This window comes from Melanostigma gelatinosum (assembly GCF_949748355.1).
Source record: "Melanostigma gelatinosum genome assembly, chromosome: 11".
In the NCBI taxonomy this organism is placed as follows: Eukaryota; Metazoa; Chordata; class Actinopteri; order Perciformes; family Zoarcidae; genus Melanostigma; species Melanostigma gelatinosum.
In genome coordinates, this window is record NC_136644.1 from 10,293,392 (window position 1) to 10,318,562 (window position 25,171).

General features: G+C 47.7%; 1 protein-coding gene across 1 annotated transcript in view; it reads right to left on the minus strand.

Moving 5' to 3' along the window:
• Nucleotides 1-2,515: 2,515 nt before the first annotated feature.
• neurl1aa (neuralized E3 ubiquitin protein ligase 1Aa) overlaps nt 2,516-25,171 on the minus strand; it is a gene marked incomplete at its 3' end in the record, with an annotated part of 53,633 nt that continues 30,977 nt past the window's right edge. Inside the window, exons 4-6 of the mRNA XM_079277778.1 lie at nt 21,800-22,528; nt 3,688-3,837; nt 2,516-2,754 (exon numbers count right to left, since the gene is read on the minus strand). Coding sequence (XP_079133904.1) covers nt 2,516-2,754; nt 3,688-3,837; nt 21,800-22,528 — 1,118 coding nt within the window. The remainder of the gene's footprint in view (nt 2,755-3,687; nt 3,838-21,799; nt 22,529-25,171) is intronic.

Here is a 25,171-nt window from a genome sequence, read left to right on the forward strand (position 1 = left end):
TGGTCCCCATGTTCACACAGAGTGAACAGATTACTCAGGCATGACAAAAAGTACTAAGATCTACAGAGAGCATCCCTAAACGTGCTGCTGTGTGATTGGCCGTACACAAAGAGAAAGCAAACACTTGGTCCACACGTCAGTGATGGACAAATAAATAGTACAATGACAGGATCAGCTACATTCAAGGAGCCTGCGGAGTATTCTGGATGCAAACAAAGAATACAAAATCAAAATACCTTCAGTAAAAAGGTATGTATATGCATACTGATGAAAATCTTCAGCCAAATGGTTTTTGGCTTGGTGTGTGTTTATCAATTCATGTGGTCCAGAAATGTATAGATGTACATTTTTTTTAAAGTCCAGGACTTACATTTATGTGATGTGAAAACAAAACAAAAAATAATCAATGATTCAATTTGGTCGGAGTGTCAAAAGAAAACATGCCGTGGTTGAGTCTCAGAGAGCAACGCCGGCCTAAACATGAACAATATTACAATCAGTAGCTTTATAAAGTGACATTTATCATGACCATGCAGAGATGGCTTCCAGACCCAATAATGACAGGATATATACTTAAAGAATGGGTAGTAGGGCTCCCTAACACAGGTTAATACACAAGAAGATCAATTACAAAAAAGGAGCTCACAAAATTCAAGAGTTTATCTCTTGCACCCCAAAGCAACGGGCTTTTGATTGTGTACTGCAATATGTCTTATTGCTGCACGGTACGAGAAACTCTATATTCTCACGAGTAGAGAACAAGAATGTCAAAACAGGAAAACAAATCTTAGAATCATGATTATCAATAAGGAGGAAACTTGAAAACCAACAGACAAAACTTTTTTTTCTTTGTTTTTTTGTTTCAAATCAAGCACACTGATGAAAATCATTAATCTCTCTCAATACATGAGTTAACATTCAAAATGTGAATTAACACTTCAAGCAGTAGCGTAAATCAAAGTGTAATGTGGGAGGAGGGATGTGTGAAACATCACGGTCAGCATTCGCCCAGAGCGGGCAGCTGGCAAATAGCATAGCAGCAAAGGTTTGAGCCCCGTGTGTTGACTATCGACAGAAGGAAGTAGAGTGTCATTAAAAAACAGTCTCTCAGCACGGGCTCTCCTGTAATAAGCTATGGCTTACTGCTGAGTTGCTGTCTATGAAGGTGAAATCTCGGGGGGGACGTATCAAGACATTTTGTAGTGGAATCAGGGGACAGGAATCACACAAATATTCAAAATATGAAGGGATTTTTGCTGCTGGTGAAAGACCTGTCACAAAGGTCATCAAACATTTTATATATGTTTGATGACCTTTGGAAATATTGGAAATGTTGTGAATTTATGTTACAAAAATATTTATTTTAGATGGGTGTGCTTTGTTTCTCCTCTGAGTGAACCTTTTGTGCCACACAACAGCATTATTTGGTAATGTGTCAACGGCAGGAACCACATAAATGACACATCCACGTGAGCCTCCTCTGGTTTAAGGCAGTGCTGCATCTGTGGTGGCTTCTGATACCATGGCAACGATCCTTTGACTCCTGCGTTGTCATGGGAACTATTTCAGAGCACCTGTCCATTGGTCATGAGCACTCACAGTGTGTTAGGCATGATGCAGGTAAAGTTTGGGAGGATAGTAAAAAGATTATTGGCCCTGAGGAGAATCCAAAATCACTTCCTGTTTCCTGTCATAGACTCAGAGCTGCTGAGTCTGCTGGACGCAGGTTTGTGGATTGTTTGAACCGATGAATGTCTTTACCCTAACGGGGCGTTTCTGAGAGGACGATGCTGATTTCAGTGCAACATACCACATTGCGGAGCAAGCTGCTATCTAGCACGACGATATAGCTACCACCGACATTTGCAATAGAACTACCATAAAGGTACATTAGATTATACGAGTACAAGAGGTGTCACAATCCTAATTAATATACTCAGCTCCGCCTTCCATCTCTACGCACATCACTCACTGATAAATCACCACGACAGCCACAGAGATCCATCACGTCATCGCTCCAGACTGAATGCCCAGTAACACACGGACACAAGTTGTGACGTACTGAGGTGAAAACCTGCCAGAACTAAGTCAGAGCTTCAGTCGTCCTCAGAGAGAACGGTTATCAACTCATTCAGCCCCAAAGTGACTCGTTTGCTTCGGTGCAAACGGGGGGTGACGGTCCCTAAAAACATGGCTCAACAAATGAAATCATTTTTGGAATAGTTTCAGTTCTTCAGTCCTCTCGTTCACAGTCTTCCAAAGAACCCAGCAGAGAGCAAACGCTTCTGGTCAGAAGAAAGTTCTCAGTGGAACCTCCGACCGCTTCATACGCCGCCTCTGCAGGGACAAGAGACCTTTCCAGCCAGGCGGTACCGACTCTGGAAAAGGTCATGCGAGCGAACAAAGCAATTGTGTGAATAAACCAAATTTAAAGTACCAGAGTTCATATTTCCTGAACTTCGACACGTCGTCCCCTGATCTTGCAGTTGTGAGGGAGTCCGTCTGTCCGTCCCCTTTACGTGCTGCGGTAGGTTTTGATGATGTCTTTGATCTGCCGTCTGCAGATGGGACAGCAGGCGTTGGACATCTTCTTGAGTTTGAGGCCACAGCTGTAGCACAGGCACATGTGTCCACAGGCGTAGATGACCGTGTCCACGGGCTTCTCGTAACAGATGGAGCACTCGTCGGACCAAGCGCGGCCCGTTGGAAACGTCGGTGACTTGGGGAGGCTGACTGGTGAATTTGGAGTTGTTCCTGTGGAGAAATTGGAATTAAATCTTTTTATCTCAGCCACAGAAAAACAGTACGTTTTTTATGAAATGAGTAAATCTATCACGAGTAGAGAGAAACATTTGTCACGTAAAATAAGTCTGTTTGTTACGTCACAGAACTAAAATAATGGGTGTCACATGGGACATGAACAGTCTCCTGCGTTAGTTTAAGCCGTCCAGCCTAATCTCCCACCAACCCACCTTTCTCTTTCTCTCATTACACAGCGTCAGTGGCTCTGAGCGTCTAATACCGACGCTGATGGCTTTACATTAGAGTTAGTTCAGACGAGTTTGGGTCAGAGAACATGTTGACCAATCAGAGCTTTGCAAGCAGGCTTAACGTCTTCTTTCATGGTTAGCAAGCCTCCTAGCTCAGTCAACTTACAGAATGAATAACTTTTAAAGGGAAATATTTCTTTGTTGCTCCTCGCAACCGTGGGTGCAGCTGACGTGTCCACTTTTAGGACATGTCAGCTGCACCACTTGCTACTAGCCTTCACCAGTCAGAAGCAAGTGATGTATCCAACTCACCAGCATATTTTGTCAGTGGATTTCAGTACACTTTTAGTCCATTTAAGATGCAAAACACCTCCCTCTACCCAGCAAGTAATGAGCTCACACGAAAACAACATCCAGCTAAGTTAATGAAGTGAAACTAAATGGCAACTTCTCATGTGTGGGACGTTTTCATCAGGTTTATGTCTGGCACTATGTAAACAAACGGGTTGCATCAGACCATTTACATAACCAAACACGTCCCTATACCTCCAGCTGCAGCAGCAGTGGGACCATGAAGTGCTGGCTATTGTTCCTAACATCTGCTCACTGTCCCATAATGGTTTCCACTACGCCGCCCTGTGGTGTGATTGATGCTGAGCTTCTGCAGCGGCATCTCCTCATATCCGGGTGTACCTACCCCCTGCTGAGCTGCAGTACGCGGCGGAGCACAGGCCTCCTCCGTTCAGCACCGGATCAGAGCTGCCACTGCCCAGGGCGCTGGGAGTGTGTGGAGAGGAGGGCGAGCTGGGGCTCGACGAGGTCCGTGGATCCCCGAGGTGAGTGGAACCTAGTCCGAGCAGATTAAGGGAGGGGATTAGAGGTTTGATTTGATCCGCACGCCAATTTCTTTATTCAGTAACCAGCTGCCATGAATCTATAGTGGAAATTGCCTGAGTGACATTACTGGAGATTGATAGAATATTGTATGAGTCAGAATGTAATCTGAATGCAGGCTGACCGACATGGCGACAGGATGTAACAACAACAAATAGCACAGAGAAGGAAATGAACACTGTATAAGAAGAACACGTCCATGGAGTGCTCTCAAAGCAGGTTAATCATGACTTCTTATCAAGAAAGTGTCATATAAAGTGACATAAAGGCACAACACATTACAGCTAATACCGGTAGGTCTTCTCGGAGACGCCTGCTCTTTTTATTGTTTCTCCTTTGGTCCACAAAAGAATACAAACAATGAACCAGAGCACAATCAACTTGTTTTCATTATCCATGTGTTACATTTAAAGTCACGAGAGAACAGTGAGAGCACTCCAATTTGTCTTTTTTCTTTTTTTTATCAGTGTGCACATATGTATCACTCCTCTGCTTTTTTTAGAGCGTGTATTTTAAAGCAGTCCTCCAGTCGTTCCGCTTTCTGCCTCGACACGACGGTCGGGGAAACAAATGGGAATTCCGTGAAAGTGTAGTAAATGTTGGACTATAAATTTGTCAGGTGGCCAGAAACACTTGAATGCTAAGGTGTCTCTTTGCTAACACATTAGTTATATTCCTCGGTCCCAAAGTGGTTGTAAAAAAAAAGGAATTAATGCAGCTTTAAAATTTCCATTTGGCCCAAATGGACAGTATCACCAGGGACATGCAACATGTGGATGTTTCCTGAGGTTTCTTGTGGAATACTCTGTCATCTGAAATAACTTTTCATAGTTTACATCACAGGTAGGCCAGCCACACCAAAATACCCAACACATTGAAATGTGTGACAGCCCCCGGGGTGGCAAGGGGGTTTCACGACAACACGGACCAATAAACACAACCAGTCGGTAGATAAATGGTGCAAGTGAGGTTTTTACTGAATATAGAGAGTGGATAGAGGTAGGATAGACACTCAACAATACACTGTCCGCTTTCCAGAGGGCTGGTCGGTGTTCACTTCCACGGTTCGGTGCACAACGGGTATTCCTCATACGGTCCAGGGCGCGGGCAGGAGCAGGGTAGTCGTACAGGCAGGGGTCGGGAGCCGGGCGGGTAGTCAGACGTTCCAGGGTGATCAAGGGGTAAGGCAGTTGTCTCCAATGGGTTTGCTTTTTCTCCGTCTCCTTCCACTCCTACTCTCTCCTAGTTTCCTGTGTCCGGGGCCCTTTTATAGTCCCCTCCTCCTCCTCTGATAGGGTGTGGTCGCTCCCTCGTCTCTCCTCCTCAGGTGTTGCTTGTTGGGCTGATGGTGGTTTGGCGCTCTTTTCCACTCCCTGACATGGGGGCTCCGCCTCCATGTCAGGCAATATCGTCCCTCTACCACTTCTCCTCTGAGGTTGCCCCTCCGGCTGCCACATACCCCCCCCCTTAAATCCGACCTGGGGGGAGGACTGCTCCAGGAACCTAGGGCGTCCCGTCTTGACAGGGCGTCCGCGTTTCCATGAGCGGCCCCGGATCTGTGGACAACAGAGAAAGCATACGGTTGAAGGGATAAAAACCAGCGGGTGACCCGGGCGTTATTGTCTTTTGAACGGGACATCCATACCAGGGGGGCGTGGTCCGTGACCAGGGTAAAGTGTCGTCCCAGCAGATAATATCTCAACTCCCCCAGAGCCCATTTGATGGCCAAACATTCCTTCTCGACCGTGGCGTATCTCGTTTCTCTCGGTAATAATTTTCTGCTTACGTATGTGATCGGGTGCTCCTCTCCATCCCTCAGCTGGGACAGGACGGCACCCACCCCGGTCTCGGAGGCATCCGTCTGTACCACCAACGGTTGCGTAAAGTCCGGGGTCACCAGCACTGGTTCAGAACAGAGTACTTCCTTCAGCTTCTCGAAGGCGTCCTCGGTCTCTGCCGTCCATACGATCCGATCTGGCAGCCGGTTTTTTGTTAGGTCCGTCAGGGGTGCTGCAAGAGCAGAGAACTGGGGAACAAACCGTCGATAGTAGCTAGCTAGCCCAATGAATGCTCGTACCTGTTTCTTTGTGCGGGGGCGGGGCCATTCCCGGATCGCCTCGACTTTCCCTACCTGGGGCTTGACGCAGCCGCGGCCGATGGTGTACCCCAGGTAGTCAGCTTCCCGGAGGCCGAGGCGACATTTCTTGGGGTTGGCTGTCAGCCCCGCCCCTCGCAGAGCTTTCAGGACGGCTTCCAGTCTTTGGAGGTGAGCCCCCCATTCCTCCCCGTGCACGACGATGTCGTCCAGATAGGCTGCCGCGTATTCTCGATGGGGACGTAGTACCTGGTCCATCAGTCTCTGGTACGTGGGGGGGGCTCCGTGGAGACCGAACGGCAGCCTCTTATAGTGGTACAGTCCCATGGGAGTAGTGAAGGCCGTTTTTTCCCTGTCTTCGGGGGCTACTGCCACTTGCCAGTAGCCTTTAGTCAAGTCGAGGGTGGTTATGTATCTGGCCCTCCCGATGCGCTCTATCATCTCGTCCACCCGGGGCATCGGGTAGGCATCGAATTTTGAGATGGCGTTGAGCTGCCTAAAGTCATTGCAGAACCTGACTGAGCCATCGGGTTTCGGAACCAACACTATAGGGCTGCACCACTCGCTCGTCGAGGGTTCGATGATGTCGGCCTCCAGCATACTCTGTACCTCCCTCTCTATCGCCCCCCGGCGGGCTTCGGGGATGCGGTACGGCCTTAGCTTCACCTTCTTCCCGGGCTCGGTGATTATCCGGTGTTGCACCAGTGTGGTGTATCCGGGGTCCGGGGAGAACACGTCCCGGAACCGATCCACCATTTCCCGGACGTCCTGCTTCTGCCGGGGGGTCAACTCTTCTCCCACGGGTACCTCGACTGGCTCCGTTTTTCCTGGGAGGGTAGAGAGAGAGAAACAGAGCATGGCATCCCTACGCACCCATTTCTTGAGCAGGTTCACATGATAAACCTTCGTCGGGTGCCTCCGACCTGGTTGCCGGACTCGGTAGTTTACCGGCCCCAATTTCTCCATCACTTCATACGGCCCCCTCCATCGGGCTAGAAACTTACATTCCGCCGTGGGTACCAGGACCAACACCCGATCCCCTGGGTTAAACACTCGGGGTTGGGTTCCCCGGTTGTACACGCGGGCTTGGGCCGCCTGTGCCTCGGCCATGTGTTCTCGGACGATGGGCCAGAGGGATGCCATCCTCACCCTCATCTCCTCGACGTGGTCCACCATGGTGCGGTAGGGGGAGGGTTGGTGTTCCCAGGCTTCTTTGGCCAGGTCGAGTAGCCCCCGGGGTCGTCGACCGTACAGGAGCTCGAAGGGCGAGAATCCGGTAGATGCCTGGGGCACCTCTCTGATGGAGAACATCAGGAAGGGTAGCAGTTGGTCCCAATTCTTCCCGTCCTGGTCCATGGTTTTTTTCAACATTTTTTTCAGTGTCTGGTTGAATCGTTCTACTAGTCCGTCCGTTTGGGGGTGATACACCGACGTCCTCAGTTGGGTCACCTTCAGCATGCCACACAGATCCTTCATGATCCTAGACATGAACGGGGTTCCTTGGTCGGTGAGAATCTCCTCCGGTATTCCGACCCTGGAAAACAACATCACCAGCTCCCTTGCAATGCCCTTGGTGGCCATAGAGCGTAGGGGAATGGCTTCGGGATACCGGGTGGCGTAATCCACTATCACCAGGATGTACCTGTGTCCCCGGTTGGTCTTGGGTAGTGGCCCCACTAGGTCCATCCCGATCCTGCTGAAGGGGACGGTGATGATTGGCAGGGGCACCAGCGGGTTTCTGTGATGGGGTTGTGGGGCCACTTGTTGACATTCGGGGCAGCTCCGGCAGTAATCCTCCACGGCCTTTTTTATTCCGGGCCAGTGGAACCTGGCCCTCACCCTTTCCAGGGTTTTCTCCACTCCTAGATGGGCACCTAGGATATGGGAGTGGGCTAACTGGAGGACAGAGGGTATGAAAGGACGGGGTACCAGTAACAACCTGAGGGGGGCCCCGTCCCTTATTACTACCTGGTAGAGGAGCCCGTTATAAATGGAGAAATGTGTGGGAGGGAGGTCTCTTACCCCGTCCAGTGGTCGTCCGTCTACGGCGGCCACCTGCCGAAGGGCGTGGGCTAGGTTGGGGTCCTCCAACTGGGCCGTCCCAAACCTCCCTGTGAGGGGCCCGGGTAAGATGGGCTCCTCCGGGTCCTGGGGAAACAGCCCGGCCAGCTCCTCTTCTTCGAGGGAGGGGGTATCTGCCTCCTCGGGGATGGGCGGCGCCTCTCCTTCGGGCTCACTGGGGCTGGAGGGTCCGTCGTTCTCGACGGCTGTGGCATATACGTCCTCGGGGTTGGGTTGGGTGGCCTCCACCAACGCCCGGGCCACGGCACTGGCGACTCCTTCCGATAGGGGATCGGTGGAGATCTCCTCCCCCAGCCCACAGATGGCTTTCTTCTTGTACTTTCGGTGAGGGGTCGTACCTGGTTTCACCACCAGGCTGCGCCACAGCTCCTGGAACACGGGCAGGTCTCGGCCGACCAGCACCTCTACGGGGAGTCCTTCCACTACTCCTGCAGTGCCGACGTATCTACCCCTCGTCGTGTATATCTCGAGGGCGGTGGTGGGGTATTCGCGGGTCTCCCCATGGATGCACGTGACCGCTCGGGTGCCGGTTAGGAGCGGGTACTGAGCAAACGTAGGTCTCACCAAGGTAATAGCGCTCCCGGAGTCCACCATCGCGGAGGCGTCGCGGCCGTTTACTTTGACCGGGGTGAGGGGCATGTGGTCCTCGTGAGTGGCCCAGCATCCGGTAATCAGTCCGCATGGGCGACTCCCCTCACTGGCCGTGGGCATGGGTGCGTCCTGGCGGTGAGGACATTCCCAGGCGATGTGCCCGATCTCGCCGCAGTGGTAGCACCTCCTCTCTTCCGGTCCAAACGCCGGCCGACGTCGGGGAAAGCCTGGGGGAAAGGAGGGAGACACATAGGTAGTTTCCTCCGTTCTCATCTTTTCTTTGCGGGTGGACCCCTCCACTTTCGGGTTTCTTCCCCCACGCACTAACGCTTGTGCTGCGTGGTAACCCTCCATGATCTCTACCAGTTCCTCGAGGTTGCGGGGGTTTCTCTGGCCGGCCAATTTTTTTGCCTCATACGGGAGGGATCTAAGGAATTTGTCCATGACGACACGATCGGTGGGCGACACCTCGGTTGGCTCTGCGTGCAGCCAGGCCGTCGTAATCCTCTTGATCTCATGCATCTGGGCTCGCGGAGAAAGGGAGGTGTCATATGTCCATTCATGAAATCGTTGTGCCTTTATTAACAGCGTGACCCCGCATCGCTGTAACGCTTCCGCTTTCAACACCCGGAAGTCAACTTTTCCAGCGCGCTCTAAGTCCTGATACGTTACTTGCGTTTCGTTGATCAAAAAGGGGGCTATCAACTCAGCCCAGTGCTCTTCTGGCCATTTTTCCCGGAGTGCCGTTGTCTGGAATATCTGAAAAAACACTTCAACATCGTCAGCTGCCGTCTGCTTGAGAAGGAAGCGCGCTGGGTTGGCTTTCTCCACGGTACGTTGCTCCTGTTGTGTCTGTAACATGCCCTTGATTTCGCTTTGCATCGCCTCCGCGCGTTCGGTTTGTACCTCCATATACTTCTCCATGTGTACTTGCTGTTGGTATTGTTGTTGCTGCTGTGCTTGGAGGATTTGCATTTGTACTTGCATGGCTTGTTCGTGGCGTTTTTGGGTTTCCTGGTTGCTAGCGATTAGCCCCGCTAGCAGCTCTTGAAATGGCACCGGGGTGGCCATGCTTACTGGGTCGGTCGGTCTATCGGTCAGTGTTGCCAGAACCGGACTGTGCCCACATTCTCCACCAAATTGTGACAGCCCCCGGGGTGGCAAGGGGGTTTCACGACAACACGGACCAATAAACACAACCAGTCGGTAGATAAATGGTGCAAGTGAGGTTTTTACTGAATATAGAGAGTGGATAGAGGTAGGATAGACACTCAACAATACACTGTCCGCTTTCCAGAGGGCTGGTCGGTGTTCACTTCCACGGTTCGGTGCACAACGGGTATTCCTCATACGGTCCAGGGCGCGGGCAGGAGCAGGGTAGTCGTACAGGCAGGGGTCGGGAGCCGGGCGGGTAGTCAGACGTTCCAGGGTGATCAAGGGGTAAGGCAGTTGTCTCCAATGGGTTTGCTTTTTCTCCGTCTCCTTCCACTCCTACTCTCTCCTAGTTTCCTGTGTCCGGGGCCCTTTTATAGTCCCCTCCTCCTCCTCTGATAGGGTGTGGTCGCTCCCTCGTCTCTCCTCCTCAGGTGTTGCTTGTTGGGCTGATGGTGGTTTGGCGCTCTTTTCCACTCCCTGACATGGGGGCTCCGCCTCCATGTCAGGCAATATCGTCCCTCTACCACTTCTCCTCTGAGGTTGCCCCTCCGGCTGCCACAAATGCAAATGAGCTTTCTGGCAAAGCAAGCATGTAATCGCCAACTAAGAATTCCCATCAAATGCTTTGTTGCGTCTCAGCGTAGCTGCAGATTACTTTAATTACCTTCCCTGAAGCTTGCTGTCAAAAAATAGCACGCTAACAACTGCATCAGAAGTCAGCTGCTGTGTGCTCATTCGATATTTCACCATCCTATTTCAGGACCTGCTTTGTTTCAAAGAAGCATCGCTCCACTGTGGTGAAGCGTACCGAGGAGCATTCCATGTGTGAATGTTCTCCTGGACAGAGTCACCGTCAACACTGACCAGTAACATCATGACGAATGTCCCATCTGCACCAGCGGTGATCAATACAACCGATGCCCGGAGCCAGGGGCCGATTTCTCTACAGGGCCAAACAATAATGGAGTCAATCGAATTTAGAGCAAATCGATCATCTAATGCAGTGGTTCCCAAACCTTTTCTGTCAAGCCCCCCTTTGATGATATCGGAACATTGTAAGCCCCCCCCCCCCACCGCACCCACCCCAAACTCTAAAAGAAATAGCAATAATAAAATCCATTTCCAAAAAGATTGGACTTCAGATTGCTTTCAAGTGCTTTCGGAGATATTAATTGCATTACATTTTCCAATATATTTTCAAGTAAAATTAACTTCAAATGTTAAAAACATTTCCCCATTTAACAAGTTTTTCAAACTGAATTAGTGTGCAAGAAAATAAAGAATCCCACATGTAGAATAATGACCAAAGACAAAAAGGTTCCTCAGTGCTTTCTCTGCATAGATCACATTCCTATTACTACATGCAAATTGCTTTCTGACATATTCATCTGTAAATGAAATGAATTTAATTTCTTTTAAGTGCAAACAACGTATATTTCCCCACATTTAGCAGCAGCTTCTCTCAAACAAGAAAATAACACATCCAGCAATGATTGATGTGGATTTCCTTTGTTCTGATTGCTTTCAATAAAAGCGTTTTGTGACATACAGATGCAGCTTTTACGAAGTGACTGCTGGGCATGACAGTTTTCCAATTTCTTTTTTTGAACTCAAGGTGCTTGTTTACATGATCGGGGGTGGTGGGTTTCCAAGTGTCTTTTTAATGGAGTGGGCTTCATACTGTCTGCCGCCAGTATTTTAAGACACACAACACACCGGGGTCTCTCTTCTTGGCCGACCATAGTGCTTGTAAAGCACAGGGACAGATACGCCTCCTTATATTTTCTTGCTTTTAACTGTTTTTGTGCCGGTAAGATATCTTGCTGAATGAGGAAACGTTGAGTTGGCTTGATTGTCCGATTGTTTCCGACACAGACTCCATGCTATTTTAGCCTCTTGAGGCCTTAAAGGTCCACTACATAAGGAGATCTAAGCAGCTATAGAAAGGCTGTGAGTGTTGATCAGTAAATCACTGTGCCACTCTACAAGGTGCTACTCTACTCCTCATGTTGCACCTCTCATCGGATTACTTGAGCTTGATCACCCTGCAGCCCTGTAGCACGAGCGCTTCCCCGCTGGAACAGAGTTCTCTTTCTCTCCCCTCCCTCCCCGTCTTTGTCCATCTCTCCCTGTTCATCCCCCCCGGCAGGCAAGCAACTGCCATCCAGGGCAGCTGAGGCAGGATCTGTGCTGCCCAGCCCTGATCCCGCCATTACATCAAACCGACCTGTGTGAACAGCTGACCGTCTGAGGCCACATCTCTGCTGCTAACTTCTTCAGCAATGCTTCCATCTTTAGCATCTATGGGAGGCATGCAGAGTATGTGATGAGGGAGGTGGGTGGCGATGCGGGGTAGAGGACGCTGGAGGGCTTGGGGCTTAGCATACGTGTGTGTAGTAGGATCGCAGCCTTCAGGCTTGTGTGAGCCACAGATTTGGGTCCTTTTTTACAATACAACCTGAAGGGAGGGAAGGGGTTAACGTGCACCAGAAAGAATGAAAAGAGAGGAGTGCAAGGATCCTTGCAAACGTTTGAGTTGGTGACGCTGTATCCTCAAAGCGTTTCACGATGGGTGGCTCTTGTTCTGAGGTATCGGGACAAATGTGGCTCAGCTCTGTTGCGTGCACGTGTTCACATCGGATGAGAGGACAGCAGCTCTGAGAGTAGCACTTTAAGGTCATGGCTTCCCCTGCTGCACGAATTGTTAATAGTCTCTTCTGTCCGAAGATATTATCTTCAGAGACAAAAGAGCTGTTTTGGCGGGAGGACCCGGTCGTACATCTCTGAGCTGTTCACTTTAATAGGTGCAGTGAGGAGAGTGTGTTTGCTTCCATACTCGTGTATTAACGCTTGTTTACATGGAGGAATGCATGCAGTATGCCTAGAAAGACGTCTCTGAAATGTAAAATGGCACGCACCCCTCACTTTTCAGTGATTTAGTCACTAAAATCGCGAGTCGAGAAAGAGGAGAGATGGAAGCTAAGCTAACCCAGCTAGCACCTGAGGCTACTCCTCAACCCCCGTCTGCTCCTGGTTAATGTCCAGTCACATGAAAATACAATCTACCCAACAGGAGGTCTGGGACTGTTGAAGCCATACTTCATCTCTCCTGATATCAAACTCTGCACTCTGAAGGAATATACAATGTGAAATAAACTGAAATAAACTTCAATGTATCAGGCCAAGAGGAACACACGACTCGAGGACGTAAAAGCACTGCAAACTCCTCCGGCACAAACACTGATTAAATCTCTGTCATTATTTATTGTTAGTATTCTCCTAGGAAGATGCTGCTGAACATCAGTCACAGATAAGGCAGTTAAGGACAGAAGCAAATACAGTATTCGTTTATCATAAAGTTTACAGGTATCGGGTAAACTTTTAAACGGCGGGTCCATTCATTTCCTTTTTATATCCGTATAGCTACCCAGTGGTGTTCCTCAAGCATTCAAATCTGAGCATTTAAATTTTGGTCAAAGTTCATATGTTTCAGTGACAAAATGCTGTTTTAGGTTAGCTAATGTAGGTTTCTGCATGATGATGTTGCTACATTTATATTACACATATCCCTGTCCATACTCTGAGTGTTTAGAGAGCTGCAGGGATGATATATTCACGTCGGCTGACAGGAAGTCATCATCACTGGTTCCCAAACAGCCAATGAGATTCTTCCATTGGATTTTGGACTATTGTAGACAATAATCTCTGTGGCAAACAAATGTTTATGATTCTTAAAGGTTTTGTTCAGCAACATTATCATGTGTTCTAGTGAGGACGTTTAGTCGTCTCATTTAGACACTTTAGGACACGTAAAAGCCGCTAAACTCACCAGAGGGGCATTTACTGACCTATCTAATATCGTAAAAGTAAACATTTAAATCTCTTCAGCTTGTGTTCAACAAAGACCTTATTTTAAACATCTAACACACAAAAACACATTCAGAAAACACATTGACTTTGAGAGAACAGGACGTGTAAACATGCTGACTCATGCCTGTAGAACTCGATTACGTCCTACAGTAACTAAAATGGACAATTATTCGAGTAGCCCACAGTGCTATATGATCAGGTCTCACTTCATTATAGATGACTAGTGAGCCTGTTACCGTGTGCATGTAATTGAGCCTGTGTGAACGCCCGTATGTATGCCTGCACGGGTACATGTGTGACAACTGAGGGGGTAGAAACGAAGAGGTGGGGAGCACCAAAATGACCAAAAATGATTAAAAAAAACAAGTTCATTTGAAAGAGAAGACAAGACACCACCAAAGATGACAGAAGTTGAGAAGAGGAGGAGAGAGGAGCGAGGCAGCCGCGGTGTACGAGGATGTGGGCGGTGAGACGTTTCACTTGAACATGAACGCGCTGACATTTTAATGGAATCTATAATACATGTGAAGTGGGTCACTGCATGGGTGTCCTACTTCCACACCACACGGCACAAGGTCCCTTCAGTGTCTGTCTCTCAAAGTTCAACTGTCAGCTGGTCTGCTTGCAGCTTCCTTTGGCATAATCACAATAATGCGAGATATTTGGAAATATAGAGACTGTGTGGCACGCAGTCAGTGAGCTGTGTATCCCAGTGGGTGAAACTAAAAGTGACATGTCTTTGCATGGAGGGCTTAGAAAACACAGATTCAGACTAAAACACCCACGTATAAAGGGTGCAGCATAGTACCCTATGTATCCAGCTAAAGGTCGGCTTGTTGCTCAGAGTACAGCTGAGGCTGAGTCACGGTGCCTTTTCTGAGCTTAAATTCTAACAATATAGCACAGAATTGAATTTGTTCTGCACATGGTTTATGAGGCACAAAGATACGCCCTATGCATGTGTCCTAATGTATACATTTCGTCATACTGAGACGTGTATATTGAACAGAATAGTTCAAACTTCAAATAGATTTAAAACAGAAACCAGAATTTGTATTCACAATGAAAAAGTAAGTATTACCTCCAGAACCATTGCTGCTAATAGAACTACTGCACTATTGATCTCATCCACCATCATTACCCTGTCGGAGCACTCTTGGCTGACCCGAGCTAGCCTGACGCATCTGTTTGAGTATGTTCCTATTAGAAAGGTCCATTACTTCATGCTTTGTTAGAAGTGAGAGGCCTCTGTGATGACTGCTCTATCTTGCCATCCTGAAAGCAGAAGTCCACTGGGAGAGCCAATCTGTCAAATTTAACATCCCTCACTCCCGAGTCGAAGGCATGGCTCTCATTCAGCTTCACTGAAAGCTAAATTGCTCCCCAGTCAACATATAGCAATAGATCAAGAGCTGCAAGAGCCAGATAAGAGATGCCTCCTAATTCAAAGCAGCTGGAAAGTGATGAAAAATGAGTCACCCCTCAGTGGGAATTCTTAGATCTGCTCTGATAAGGAGATGTGCCTCTGACCATTGTTCCGCTTTTCCTGTGTTGTTGTGCTGACAAGGCTCTCACAGAAGAAAAACAGGCAGTCTGTTATGGACAGATGCGGAGCAAAAATGTAATTTAACAGTAAAGCAGGTGATCTCTCTGTGAGATAACACAGCATCTAGACATTTGTTGTTTTTTTTGCAACAGAAAAGAAGGCAAGGTTTGCTTTTGAAGGTAAAGAGAAGATGAAACACATAAAAACTGAATTGCTGATTGTGGAGCTGCCCCTCCAAGATAGTTTACTGGTTTGTCAACAGAAAACTTTCAAAAATCTGCAGCCTCTCACACTGCTCCACTGAAAGTCTTTGGACCTAACCGGAACATACCACCTGCCCAGGTAAGTAAAGGGTGAGCTGGACCCAGCAAGCTTCCACATCACACAGAAGAATGAACACACCAGTAATACAAGATGTCTAAGTTACTGCTGACATCTCACTCTGTCTGTGGACACCCATCCATCGCAATGAGAAGACCAAATATCAAAGAATATTATTTCCTGCAGAACTAGCTCACCTGTCCGCCTACATCTTAACAGAGCCCAGCCGCTCCCTGCTGAGAGGATAGAATGAGACCAACCTGTTAACACTGTCCTTGATTGATCAGCTGATCAGCTAATCCACCACAACACCCCAGAAAGAACAACAACCCACGGAGCAGAGCAACTGGAGTCATTTACACACCTTAAAGGGAAAATGTAGCACATAAATGGAAACACTGGACTGAAATAAGGGATCAAGCAAACACAAACACAATCCTCATGTTGGGGAACTGTGTTTTTTAGGCATTTGCTGAGTTGATCCCTCTACACATCACAGCTACCGTATAATGAAGCTCACCATCAATTGTACTGACATGGTTGTCACAGTCACGTTGCTGTCGGTTGTTAAGTGGGTCAGGCTAACAGAGGGCAACATTAGCCCTTAGTGAACACAGCGAATCCCCTTGTGTAACATGCAAAGAACCAGATTTGGAATAGGTCACCACGATATGAGGAGAATATGCCACAGCGTCGCTGAATATCACAATACTGATATTAAATAAACTGATATTAAAGGCTAAAATACAACAAATTGCTTGTTGAACTAAAAGAAAGAAAGGAAATTATTTCCAGCATTGTTTTATTGAACTAATTGAACTGAACACAAAAGACGGCAATAAAAAAAGGATTTGATGTTTACATTATAAAGTGCAATTTTCTCTTTCAACTATCTCATAAGTTCAAAGTTCACTTTATTGTCAAAGTTTCCACATGTGTTATGCATACAGAAAATTCGAAATGCCGTTTCTCGCAGTCCCACAGTGTAATATAGACATGAACATATAACGTATAATAGAATAAAATAGAATAAAGTTAAGAACATAAGGGCCTAGATAAAGGATTAAACAAGTAGCAGCAGAGAATAAAAAGTGACTGGTGCTGATAAAAAGTGACTGGTGCTGATAAAGTGACTGGTGCTGGATGAGGGAAGGGGTGTGAGGGGGAGTAGATGTCCTGGTATGTTCCATTTGAGGCAGTGGGGAAAGGTGGGTGAGGGGGAGGGTAGAGAGGTCAGGGGAGAGATGGCAGGGGGGGAGAGAGGGGGAGCGAGAGGAGAGAGGGAGGGAGAGAGTTCAGCATCCTGACCGCTTGGTGGAAGAAGCTGTTCCTCAGCCGGGTAGAGCTCGAACGGAGACTGCGGAACCTTCTCCCTGAAGGCAGGAGGCTGAAGAGGCTGTTGGAGGGGTGGGTGGGGTCACCCGCAATGCCGAGTGCTTTGCGGGTGAGGCGGGTGTTGTAAATGTCCTGTAGTGTAGGGAGTGAGACTCCGATGATCCTCTGGGCAGAGTTCACAATGCGCTGCAGGCTCTTGCGGTTGGAGGTGGTGCAGCTTCCGAACCACAGCGTGATGCAGCTGCTGAGGATGCTCTCAGTGGCGCCTCGGTAGAATGAGAGCATGATGGGGGGGGGGGCTCCTGCTCGCTTGAGCTTCCTGATGAAGTACAGGCGTTGCTGGGCCTTCTTTGCCAGTGCAGTGGTGTTGCTGTTCCAGGTGAGGTCATCTGTGATTGTCACACCCAGGAATTTGGTGCTGCTCACCTGTTCCACAGCAGCACCATTGATGGTCAGAGGGAGGGGGGGTTGGGAGTGGGTTCTCCTGAAGTCAACAACAATCTCCTTTGTTTTCCCCACATTGAGGAAGAGATTGTTATTTTGGCACCAACGGACCAGCTGGTTCACTTCCTTCCTGTAGTTAGTCTCATCGTTGTGGCTGATGAGACCTACCACGGTAGTGTCGTCAGCGAACTTCACGATGTGGTTGGAGCTGTAGTTGGGTTTACAGTCATGGGTCAGCAGGGTGAAGAGAAGGGGGCTGAGCACACAACCTTGGGGGGCCCCCGTACTCAGTGTTAGTGTGTTCGAAGTGTTGTTGTTGACCCGAACAGCTTGTGGTCTCTCTGTGAGGAAGTCCAACAACCAGTTGCAGAGAGAGGGGCTGAGGCCCAGGTCTGTAAGTTTACACACAAGCTGCCGGGGGATGATTGTATTGAATGCTGAGCTGAAATCTATGAACAGCATTCTGACGTAGGAGTTCTTAGTGTCCAGGTGTGTGAGGGCTGGGTGTAGAGCGGAGGAGATTGCATCCTCTGTGGACCGTTTAGTTCGGTAAGCAAACTGAAACGGGTCCAGGGAGGGAGGAAGGGTGGATTTGATCTGCTTCATGACCAGCCTTTCGAAACACTTCATGATGGTAGAAGTCAATGCGACGGGGCGGTAGTCGTTGAAGCAGGCTGGAGATGACTTCTTCGGCACAGGAATGATGGTGGTTTCCTTGAAGCACGTGGGAACAACAGCCTGGCTCAGGGAGGTGTTAAAGATGTCGGTGAGGACATCCGTGAGCTCCTCTGCGCAGTCCCTCAGCACACGACCAGGAATGTTGTCAGGTCCCGCAGCCTTGCGGGTATTAATCCTCAGCAGTGTGCTCCTCACACTGGCTGGGGACAGGCACAGAGCCTGGTCGTCGGTGGGGGGGGTGGTTTTCTGCGCAGGTGTGTTGTTCTGTGCTTCGAAGCGTGCAAAGAAGCCATTTAGGTTGTTAACCTATAAAATCCCAATATCGCATTTTTTCAGCATAGGCCTACCGGTTTTTGAACATTTGGACACATCATGATAAGGTTATAATGTAGCTTCGCTCAACATGTGACTTTTACTGGATAGAGCTTGAACGCATCTTAATGCTACTCAATGCGACCTCCGAACGTTAGCCGTTAGCCCCGTTATGTCGCCATGCAGGACACGTGCTGCTAACAGCTAACTGCTATCAGCTAACGTTAGCTAGCTCTCCATCTGCAGATTTCAACACAGATTTGTTGTTCACAATGTAGCATTATCTGGGACATTTTATTTCGTCCCCCGGGGAAGGACGGGACGTGGTTCTCGTGACATCCCTACTCTAGAGTTTAACATCCTTCCACATGGTGTTTCAATACTTTTGACAAGAGAAAGGTTTGAGATTGTCTTCAGCGTCTGTCCCTCTTGCAGGTCTAGCGAACGCTAATGTTGTTCCTCTCTAAACTCTTTTTAACCTTTGCTTTCCTTTTCCACTGCTGTCACTGAAGTATTGCAGGATGTATTCATAGATGCCTCTTCCTCCACAGACAAACACGCGAGACACCTTTGCAGCTTTGTGCCTCTTAAGAGCTGCGTTAATAGAAAGACAGCATCCACAGCTGAACGTGTGCCTTTTTAATGTAACCATTTGCTATTACTGGGTGAATACCTTGTTGTTCAAAATGATCATTTTAAGAATGTCTCTTATGCATGCATGTAATACATCTGTGTGGCAGTTTAGCTTAAATAAAGACTTTCTTTGGCAGATGTGGGAACAAATATCATTTAGAATGACACTTCCTGTCTGTAAATATTTTGACCCCTTGGTGCCGGTCATGACCCCCGGCAGTAATTTCCAAACGGGGAGACGTGGTTGGTTTGCCTCGATTGACATACTGTCAGAGCGATCAACACTTAGCACAAATAGATTTTCAACCCCAGGAAGTAAATTAATTCAGCACATAGCTCAGAGGTGTCAGCAGTGGTGTGCCCAGCCAAATGAAGATCAATATCCTGATCTGTAGGTTCCTGACCCAGGACGCATCGCTGGGCTGAAAGGATTGTTTCTTTTCCACCATAAATTACTCTTTCAAGTGAGACAATTCACTAGATAAAGCAAGCGGCCCCTTTTATTACTCTTTAAGACACTCGCATGAGGCGGATAAAATAACGTTCAAACTTTTCCATCTGATACTTATTTTTATCTTTGTCTTTTATCTTTTAAAATGCTCAGCAACACTTTAAACCATATTTAGCTTTTATGAGCAGTAAACAAAGATTTCAAAAATGGTATATAGCACCATCTCGTAGTTGTAAGCAGATATGAGGACATTTGTAAGTGTGTATTAATGTACGGTAACAACATAAATTATTCTCCTCTAAAGACACATTTTATGTTATTACAACTGTGTACTATATTATCATATATCTGTCTATTTATTCAGTTGCCTCCACATATCCATTTCCAGCCTGGTCTCCTAAAAATTACGATCCCATACAACAAAAAGTGCACTGTCGATTATGTTTTGAGGGAAACGCGTTTTGACGCACCACAAATTTCTGATCATAGTCGGCGTAGGAAGGAGGTCCAGGTGGACGGACTTGTCAAACAGGACTTTCATCGAGGAGAATCCTGTTTGTGTCCTGTGTGTAAGTCAACGTTGACCTACTTTAATTGAAGTTAAAGGTCCATGTGTGTAGGATTTAGGGGATCTTTTAGCAGAAATGTAATATATAATATTCTTAACTATGATATTCATAACTATGCAGGGGTGGAAGTAGATTGAAGTTCTTGCTGGTACTACTAACCCAACCTTCGTCACTTCCTTTTGTTTTCCTCCCATGTTAATCACCCTACGCCTGTTAAATATATTGTTAGGATGAGGTTTAAATGTTGGAAGTTCCACATTATCATTTGTGAATGTTGACAGAACTTTCAAAATCATAATAATTTCAGAAGAAAATTACAACTCAATGTATTGACAACAGAACAGTTCACAAGCACCGTGTGTGTTGAGGATGTAGAAATTGTCATTTTTGTTGGGAGAAATATTTCAAGAAAAGACTGCACTCGATATCAGACATTCTGCTGTTGCAGAAGTAGACGGATAAACTAACTGAACAGTTTTGGAAAGGCAGCGGGTACGGCAGGCACATCCACTGGAACTATCTAGAAGCAATTTAGAAGAAAACTAGAATGACACTCGGTGGTTCCTCTGACTTCAGAGTGTTCATGAGCTTTACGTTATTCCGCCATGTTTCTACAGTAGCCCAGAAGGGACACTGAAATCTGCAACCTCACCACTAGATGGCACTGTTCCTTTAAATAACCTAACAGCATCTTTTTAAATTTTTAAATTTTTAAATTTTTGTTTCAATTTAAAAACATTAACCATGTGTTTAAAACTGAGACTGTAATCCAAGAGAAAATGTATTTCCCTCGAAACGTAATTGAGAATGCAGTTTAGTTGTACGGGATCATCATTTTGTAGGATACAGGGTCACCATATCCTCCCGGTGTAGTTGTGTTTGTGAATGACATGTGTTCTTACAGACAGAAATACCTGCATGTATTTCATTTAACCGCAGTTATTTGACAACTTTACACATGAAGGTCAGTGTGCTCTGCACAAAGAATACCGCCTGTGAAAACAGTTGTGTAACGTCTTCTGTAACTGTGTGATGATGTCATCAGGATTTTGTTGTCTTGGAAACTACAAATTCATCACCGAAAGTTAAGTCTGACCAATACCAGATTATTCAGGCTGACATCAATATTTGGGATTTCAAAACAAAACAGTAGATAGTATTTTTTTTTAATTATAAACATATAACATTAACAAATTATCTTGATCATAATTTATTTTTTTCATGCGACCAGGTGACCGAGTGGAATGTTTTACAAATTAAAAATAATCTCGTCAGTGTCTCATTGGTGGACAAACCATGTTTATTCTAAATGTCCTTAAAACTGGTTTGGTCCGTCTGTATTGCGATTTCTCGTTAGTTATCGGCCGACATATGCACAGACACCGATATATCTGCAAGGCTGGTATATGAGCCTCGAGTTGCACCGAGTTTAAAAGTCTAACGGAGAGAAGCTATTGGTTGCTTTGTGGGAAGTGTAGTATCAATTATGTTCGTCAACGACCTCTCTTTCCACACAACATTAAACACGAACAGTGACGTTATTAAATATGCAATATGCATCGTTGATGAAAGAAGACGTCTCTTAATAAAAGTGGTTGAAAAACTAAAACTTCCCCAAAATTCAAGTTGTTGAACAATGCATATTTTTGCATATTGGGCAGAGCGGATTGGCTCTCATAACGGGCCGGTGCAACTGGACGGAAAAAAACCCCCATTCGAATCCAGCCACTCCTAAATCGATTATAGTGCGATAATAAATCGCTCCAGTACCCCTGGAAATATTTTTGTCGAACTCCCTAGTATTTATTGTGACATCATGTGGTGCTCACTTACCCAGAATCCTCAGCTGAGTCACAGCCCCATGGAGACCGAAGAACATCCAGAGTGGGCGGGAGTTGTCCACACACACCTGCATGCCCACATTGGTGCCGTTGTGGCTGAGGATGACCTCCCCCTCCTGGTTGACCAGGAAGCCCAGGATGTCACTGCTTTGGAGAGGCGTCGGCACCCGACACACCGCCCAAAACTCCTTCCTGTCCACCAGAGCCTCTGGATTGTAGGGCAAGTCGCTGGGGCGCAGAACCGCTGGGTCGCACGACGTCACGCCGTAGGACAATGATCCCGAGCGTGCCGGGCTGGACTTGGTGACTTTGATGAAGACGGTTTCTCCGGTGCGCAGGGGCCGGTTGGTGAAGACGAGAGTGCGTTCCTCTCGTGCGTGCTCGGATCGCGCCACCGTCTGCTCGTCCAGCGTCTTGATGTGGGCGCCGCGCAGCTGGTGGAAGTGGAGGTCGCTTTCCAGGGAGGATGGCAGCAGAGAGGACTGCTGGGAGTTCAGGGAGTTCTGAGGTATGGGGCAGGTGGAGGAAGAGGAGGCAGAGGCCAGGTGGAGGGTGTGGCGGTGGGAGTGATTGTGGCCGTTGCTTCCGTCCTCCTGCTGCAGGTTGAGGTCACACAGGCTGACGGACAGACGGGAGTCGTCAGCGTCACGCCGGAGAGAGGAGGAGCGCACTGTGGTGAAGGAGCGCGGGCGTAGGCAGTCGGGAGGAACAATCTCACTGTCTGAAAAGAGATGGAGACGGAGAGAGAACAGAGCTTAATAGTGGTCTTACTGTGTTTTGCTTTGCAATTGGCCTCAGACTTGTGGCAGCGAAGTTTGCAGTCAGCTGAATCATGAGCAAACAATTCTCAGAAGAGCTGAATCTGCAGCTTGTCTGACAACAAGATAATGATGAAAAAAGAGAGCAATTTAAATTCAGTTGCACAAGTTGAAGGCGATGTAGGGAAGTTATAATTACTCAGGGTGTCAGAAAGTGTATTCAAAGATAAAGACATTAAAGTAGTCGGTTGCGCCCATATCTGCACACAGCTGAATCATCTACTGTAGCTTTGGACAAGAAAATGCTGTCTGGTGTCAGTTAGAAAGGAACAAATTACTTTCCTCAAACTAAATGGAATACATGCGCATGTTTGTGTGTGAGTTTGTGTCAGTTGCATGCCTTGCAATCCATAGTACATATACAAACACACTGACTCCACTGATAAGCTGCCCTCAGGTTGCTTACAGTCTCATCCTACGCCTCGACACGGTGCTCAAAATAACACCCCTGAATGTGCTCTCCCTCTCGGTCCCCCGCCCCCCCCCCCCCACCAGGCCTGGTGGCTGGGGTAAAATTAGCCTGCCGTCCTAACAGAGACCCCCGCTTACTCTGAGATTGGGTGGGAGTGGGCCGTCTGGGTTTGTGTGTGATGTATGCACGTGTTTTTGTAGGGACTGACTGAAGGAACAAGAGACGGAGAAGAAATAGACGATGACCTCTTCTCCCCCCACAGGAGGTTATGGAGGTACTGAGAGACTCTCCTCAGTCAAAGCAGCTACCAGTGGCCTACTGTGAGTACTGATCAGCTCTGGGCCCCGCAATCATTTGGATTATGGGTCACTTTTGGATTAATTACACATTTCAAATCGGTACCAAAGAAGTATTCCGTTTCAATTCCCAGCCCTACAGTCATTCCAGAACTCCACATCCTCTGAACTAAAACCACTTCTTAACCTAAGAGTAGACGTCCCTTAACCAACAAAGACAGTGGCTGACATCAAGCATCATGCTGCGAATGTGTTCAACTGAACTGGAGACGACAGCGATCCCCTCAGTGTTTGATCTCCTTCCAGACTGATTTTCTGTATCACCACTGTGATGCTGTCTGACGAGTCCTCGTACACTGTAAAGCTAATATGGAATCACTGCTCCCTCAAAGTCATGTCAGCCGTCAATTCATGTTAGCTGCTAACCCAGAGAACAATGTTTTGTGATTCATGTTTAATGGAACTTAGGCCCTGTAATCATGCTAATTGGTTTTTCAGAAAGGCATAAAACGGAGAGGACGGTGCCTTTGGCACACAGGGCGGCTCCCACAGACTACTAATCAACCATTAAAGCACCTCTTAAGCACCCCAGCGCTCAGGAGCGAGCGAGCAGCAGTTAACTGTGCATCCCAGAGGCTAATCGGTGACTATACCAACCAGCTGGGATTTCATCTACTATTCTCTCGGCTATCAATCCTCTGATGGACTCTCAGCCTTCATGACAACCCCGGCCAGCACCAAGACAACGGGCTGTGGGAATGAACACAGCCTGATGCTGTATAGCTGTTAAGTCGTCATTGAACAACTCAATCTGATTTCCTGAATTTATGCACTTTCTTCAGACAGAGAGACACTTGCTTAAGGGAGGCCTTTGATGAAGTAGAGAGAGCCTAATGTGACTCTGGGAAGGCCTCTCCTTTGGCCGTACAGAGAGCAGCAGGCATGCTAACTGCTCAGCCGCACAACTGATTGGGATGCCGAGCCGGCGGCGGACAACTCTCTCCGACTTATTGGGGGATTTCTATTGCATCACCAAACAAAACTGTGTGGGTCTTGCAGAGACGGATTTCTCCGCTGCCCATCACTCCATCCTAAATTGGATTACGAATGGACAGACTTTGTTGCAACACCTCCGGGACATGCGGTATAGGGACCGGAGCTGCTGAGAGGATGACGACATGTCGCAGGGGATAACAGCGGATGGGAGGGAGAACAGAGCGGCGAGGTAAAGCCAGGAAGGGGAGGTGACAATGCTGGATTTATGTTGGAAGGAGTCGGTGAAGGGTTACAAACAGGCGCAAATCAGAGCTCTCTCTGTGCGTGTCACTCTGACGAGTCCAACGCAGACTGTGTGAACACAAACAGTAAATTGATTCCTTAAAAAAAGATCTCTTTATCAGCTATTTTCAAAAAAGCTTCTCCGAGGGTTTATGTTCCTTCCTTACATCCTCTCCCTTTTCCTCTTCCTTGCTCACTTTTCAAAGAGAAGTCATTTCAAAGCCTTATTGGCTTGGTGTGCCATGTGTTCTTCTTTTGCTACTTTATTCATCAAAGGCTGTGAGATGGAGGCACTGTGTTGTTAGCCTCCAGGACAGAAAGATGAATGAAGGCACTGGAGAACATTTACCATGCATTTGAAAAAGCTTGTGCGTGTGTGCACTCTTGCGTGTATCTGTTTGTGAGCTCAGCAGCTGCTGCTCGCTAACCGTGGTGCACCTGCGTTTTTAGCTGATACAATCCTTTTGTCCAATTGGTCCCTTTCAAATCCGCCACTCACAGATGCTCCCTCCCATTGGCCAAGGCCAGAATTTTGCACTTCGAAAGCAGCATTAAACATT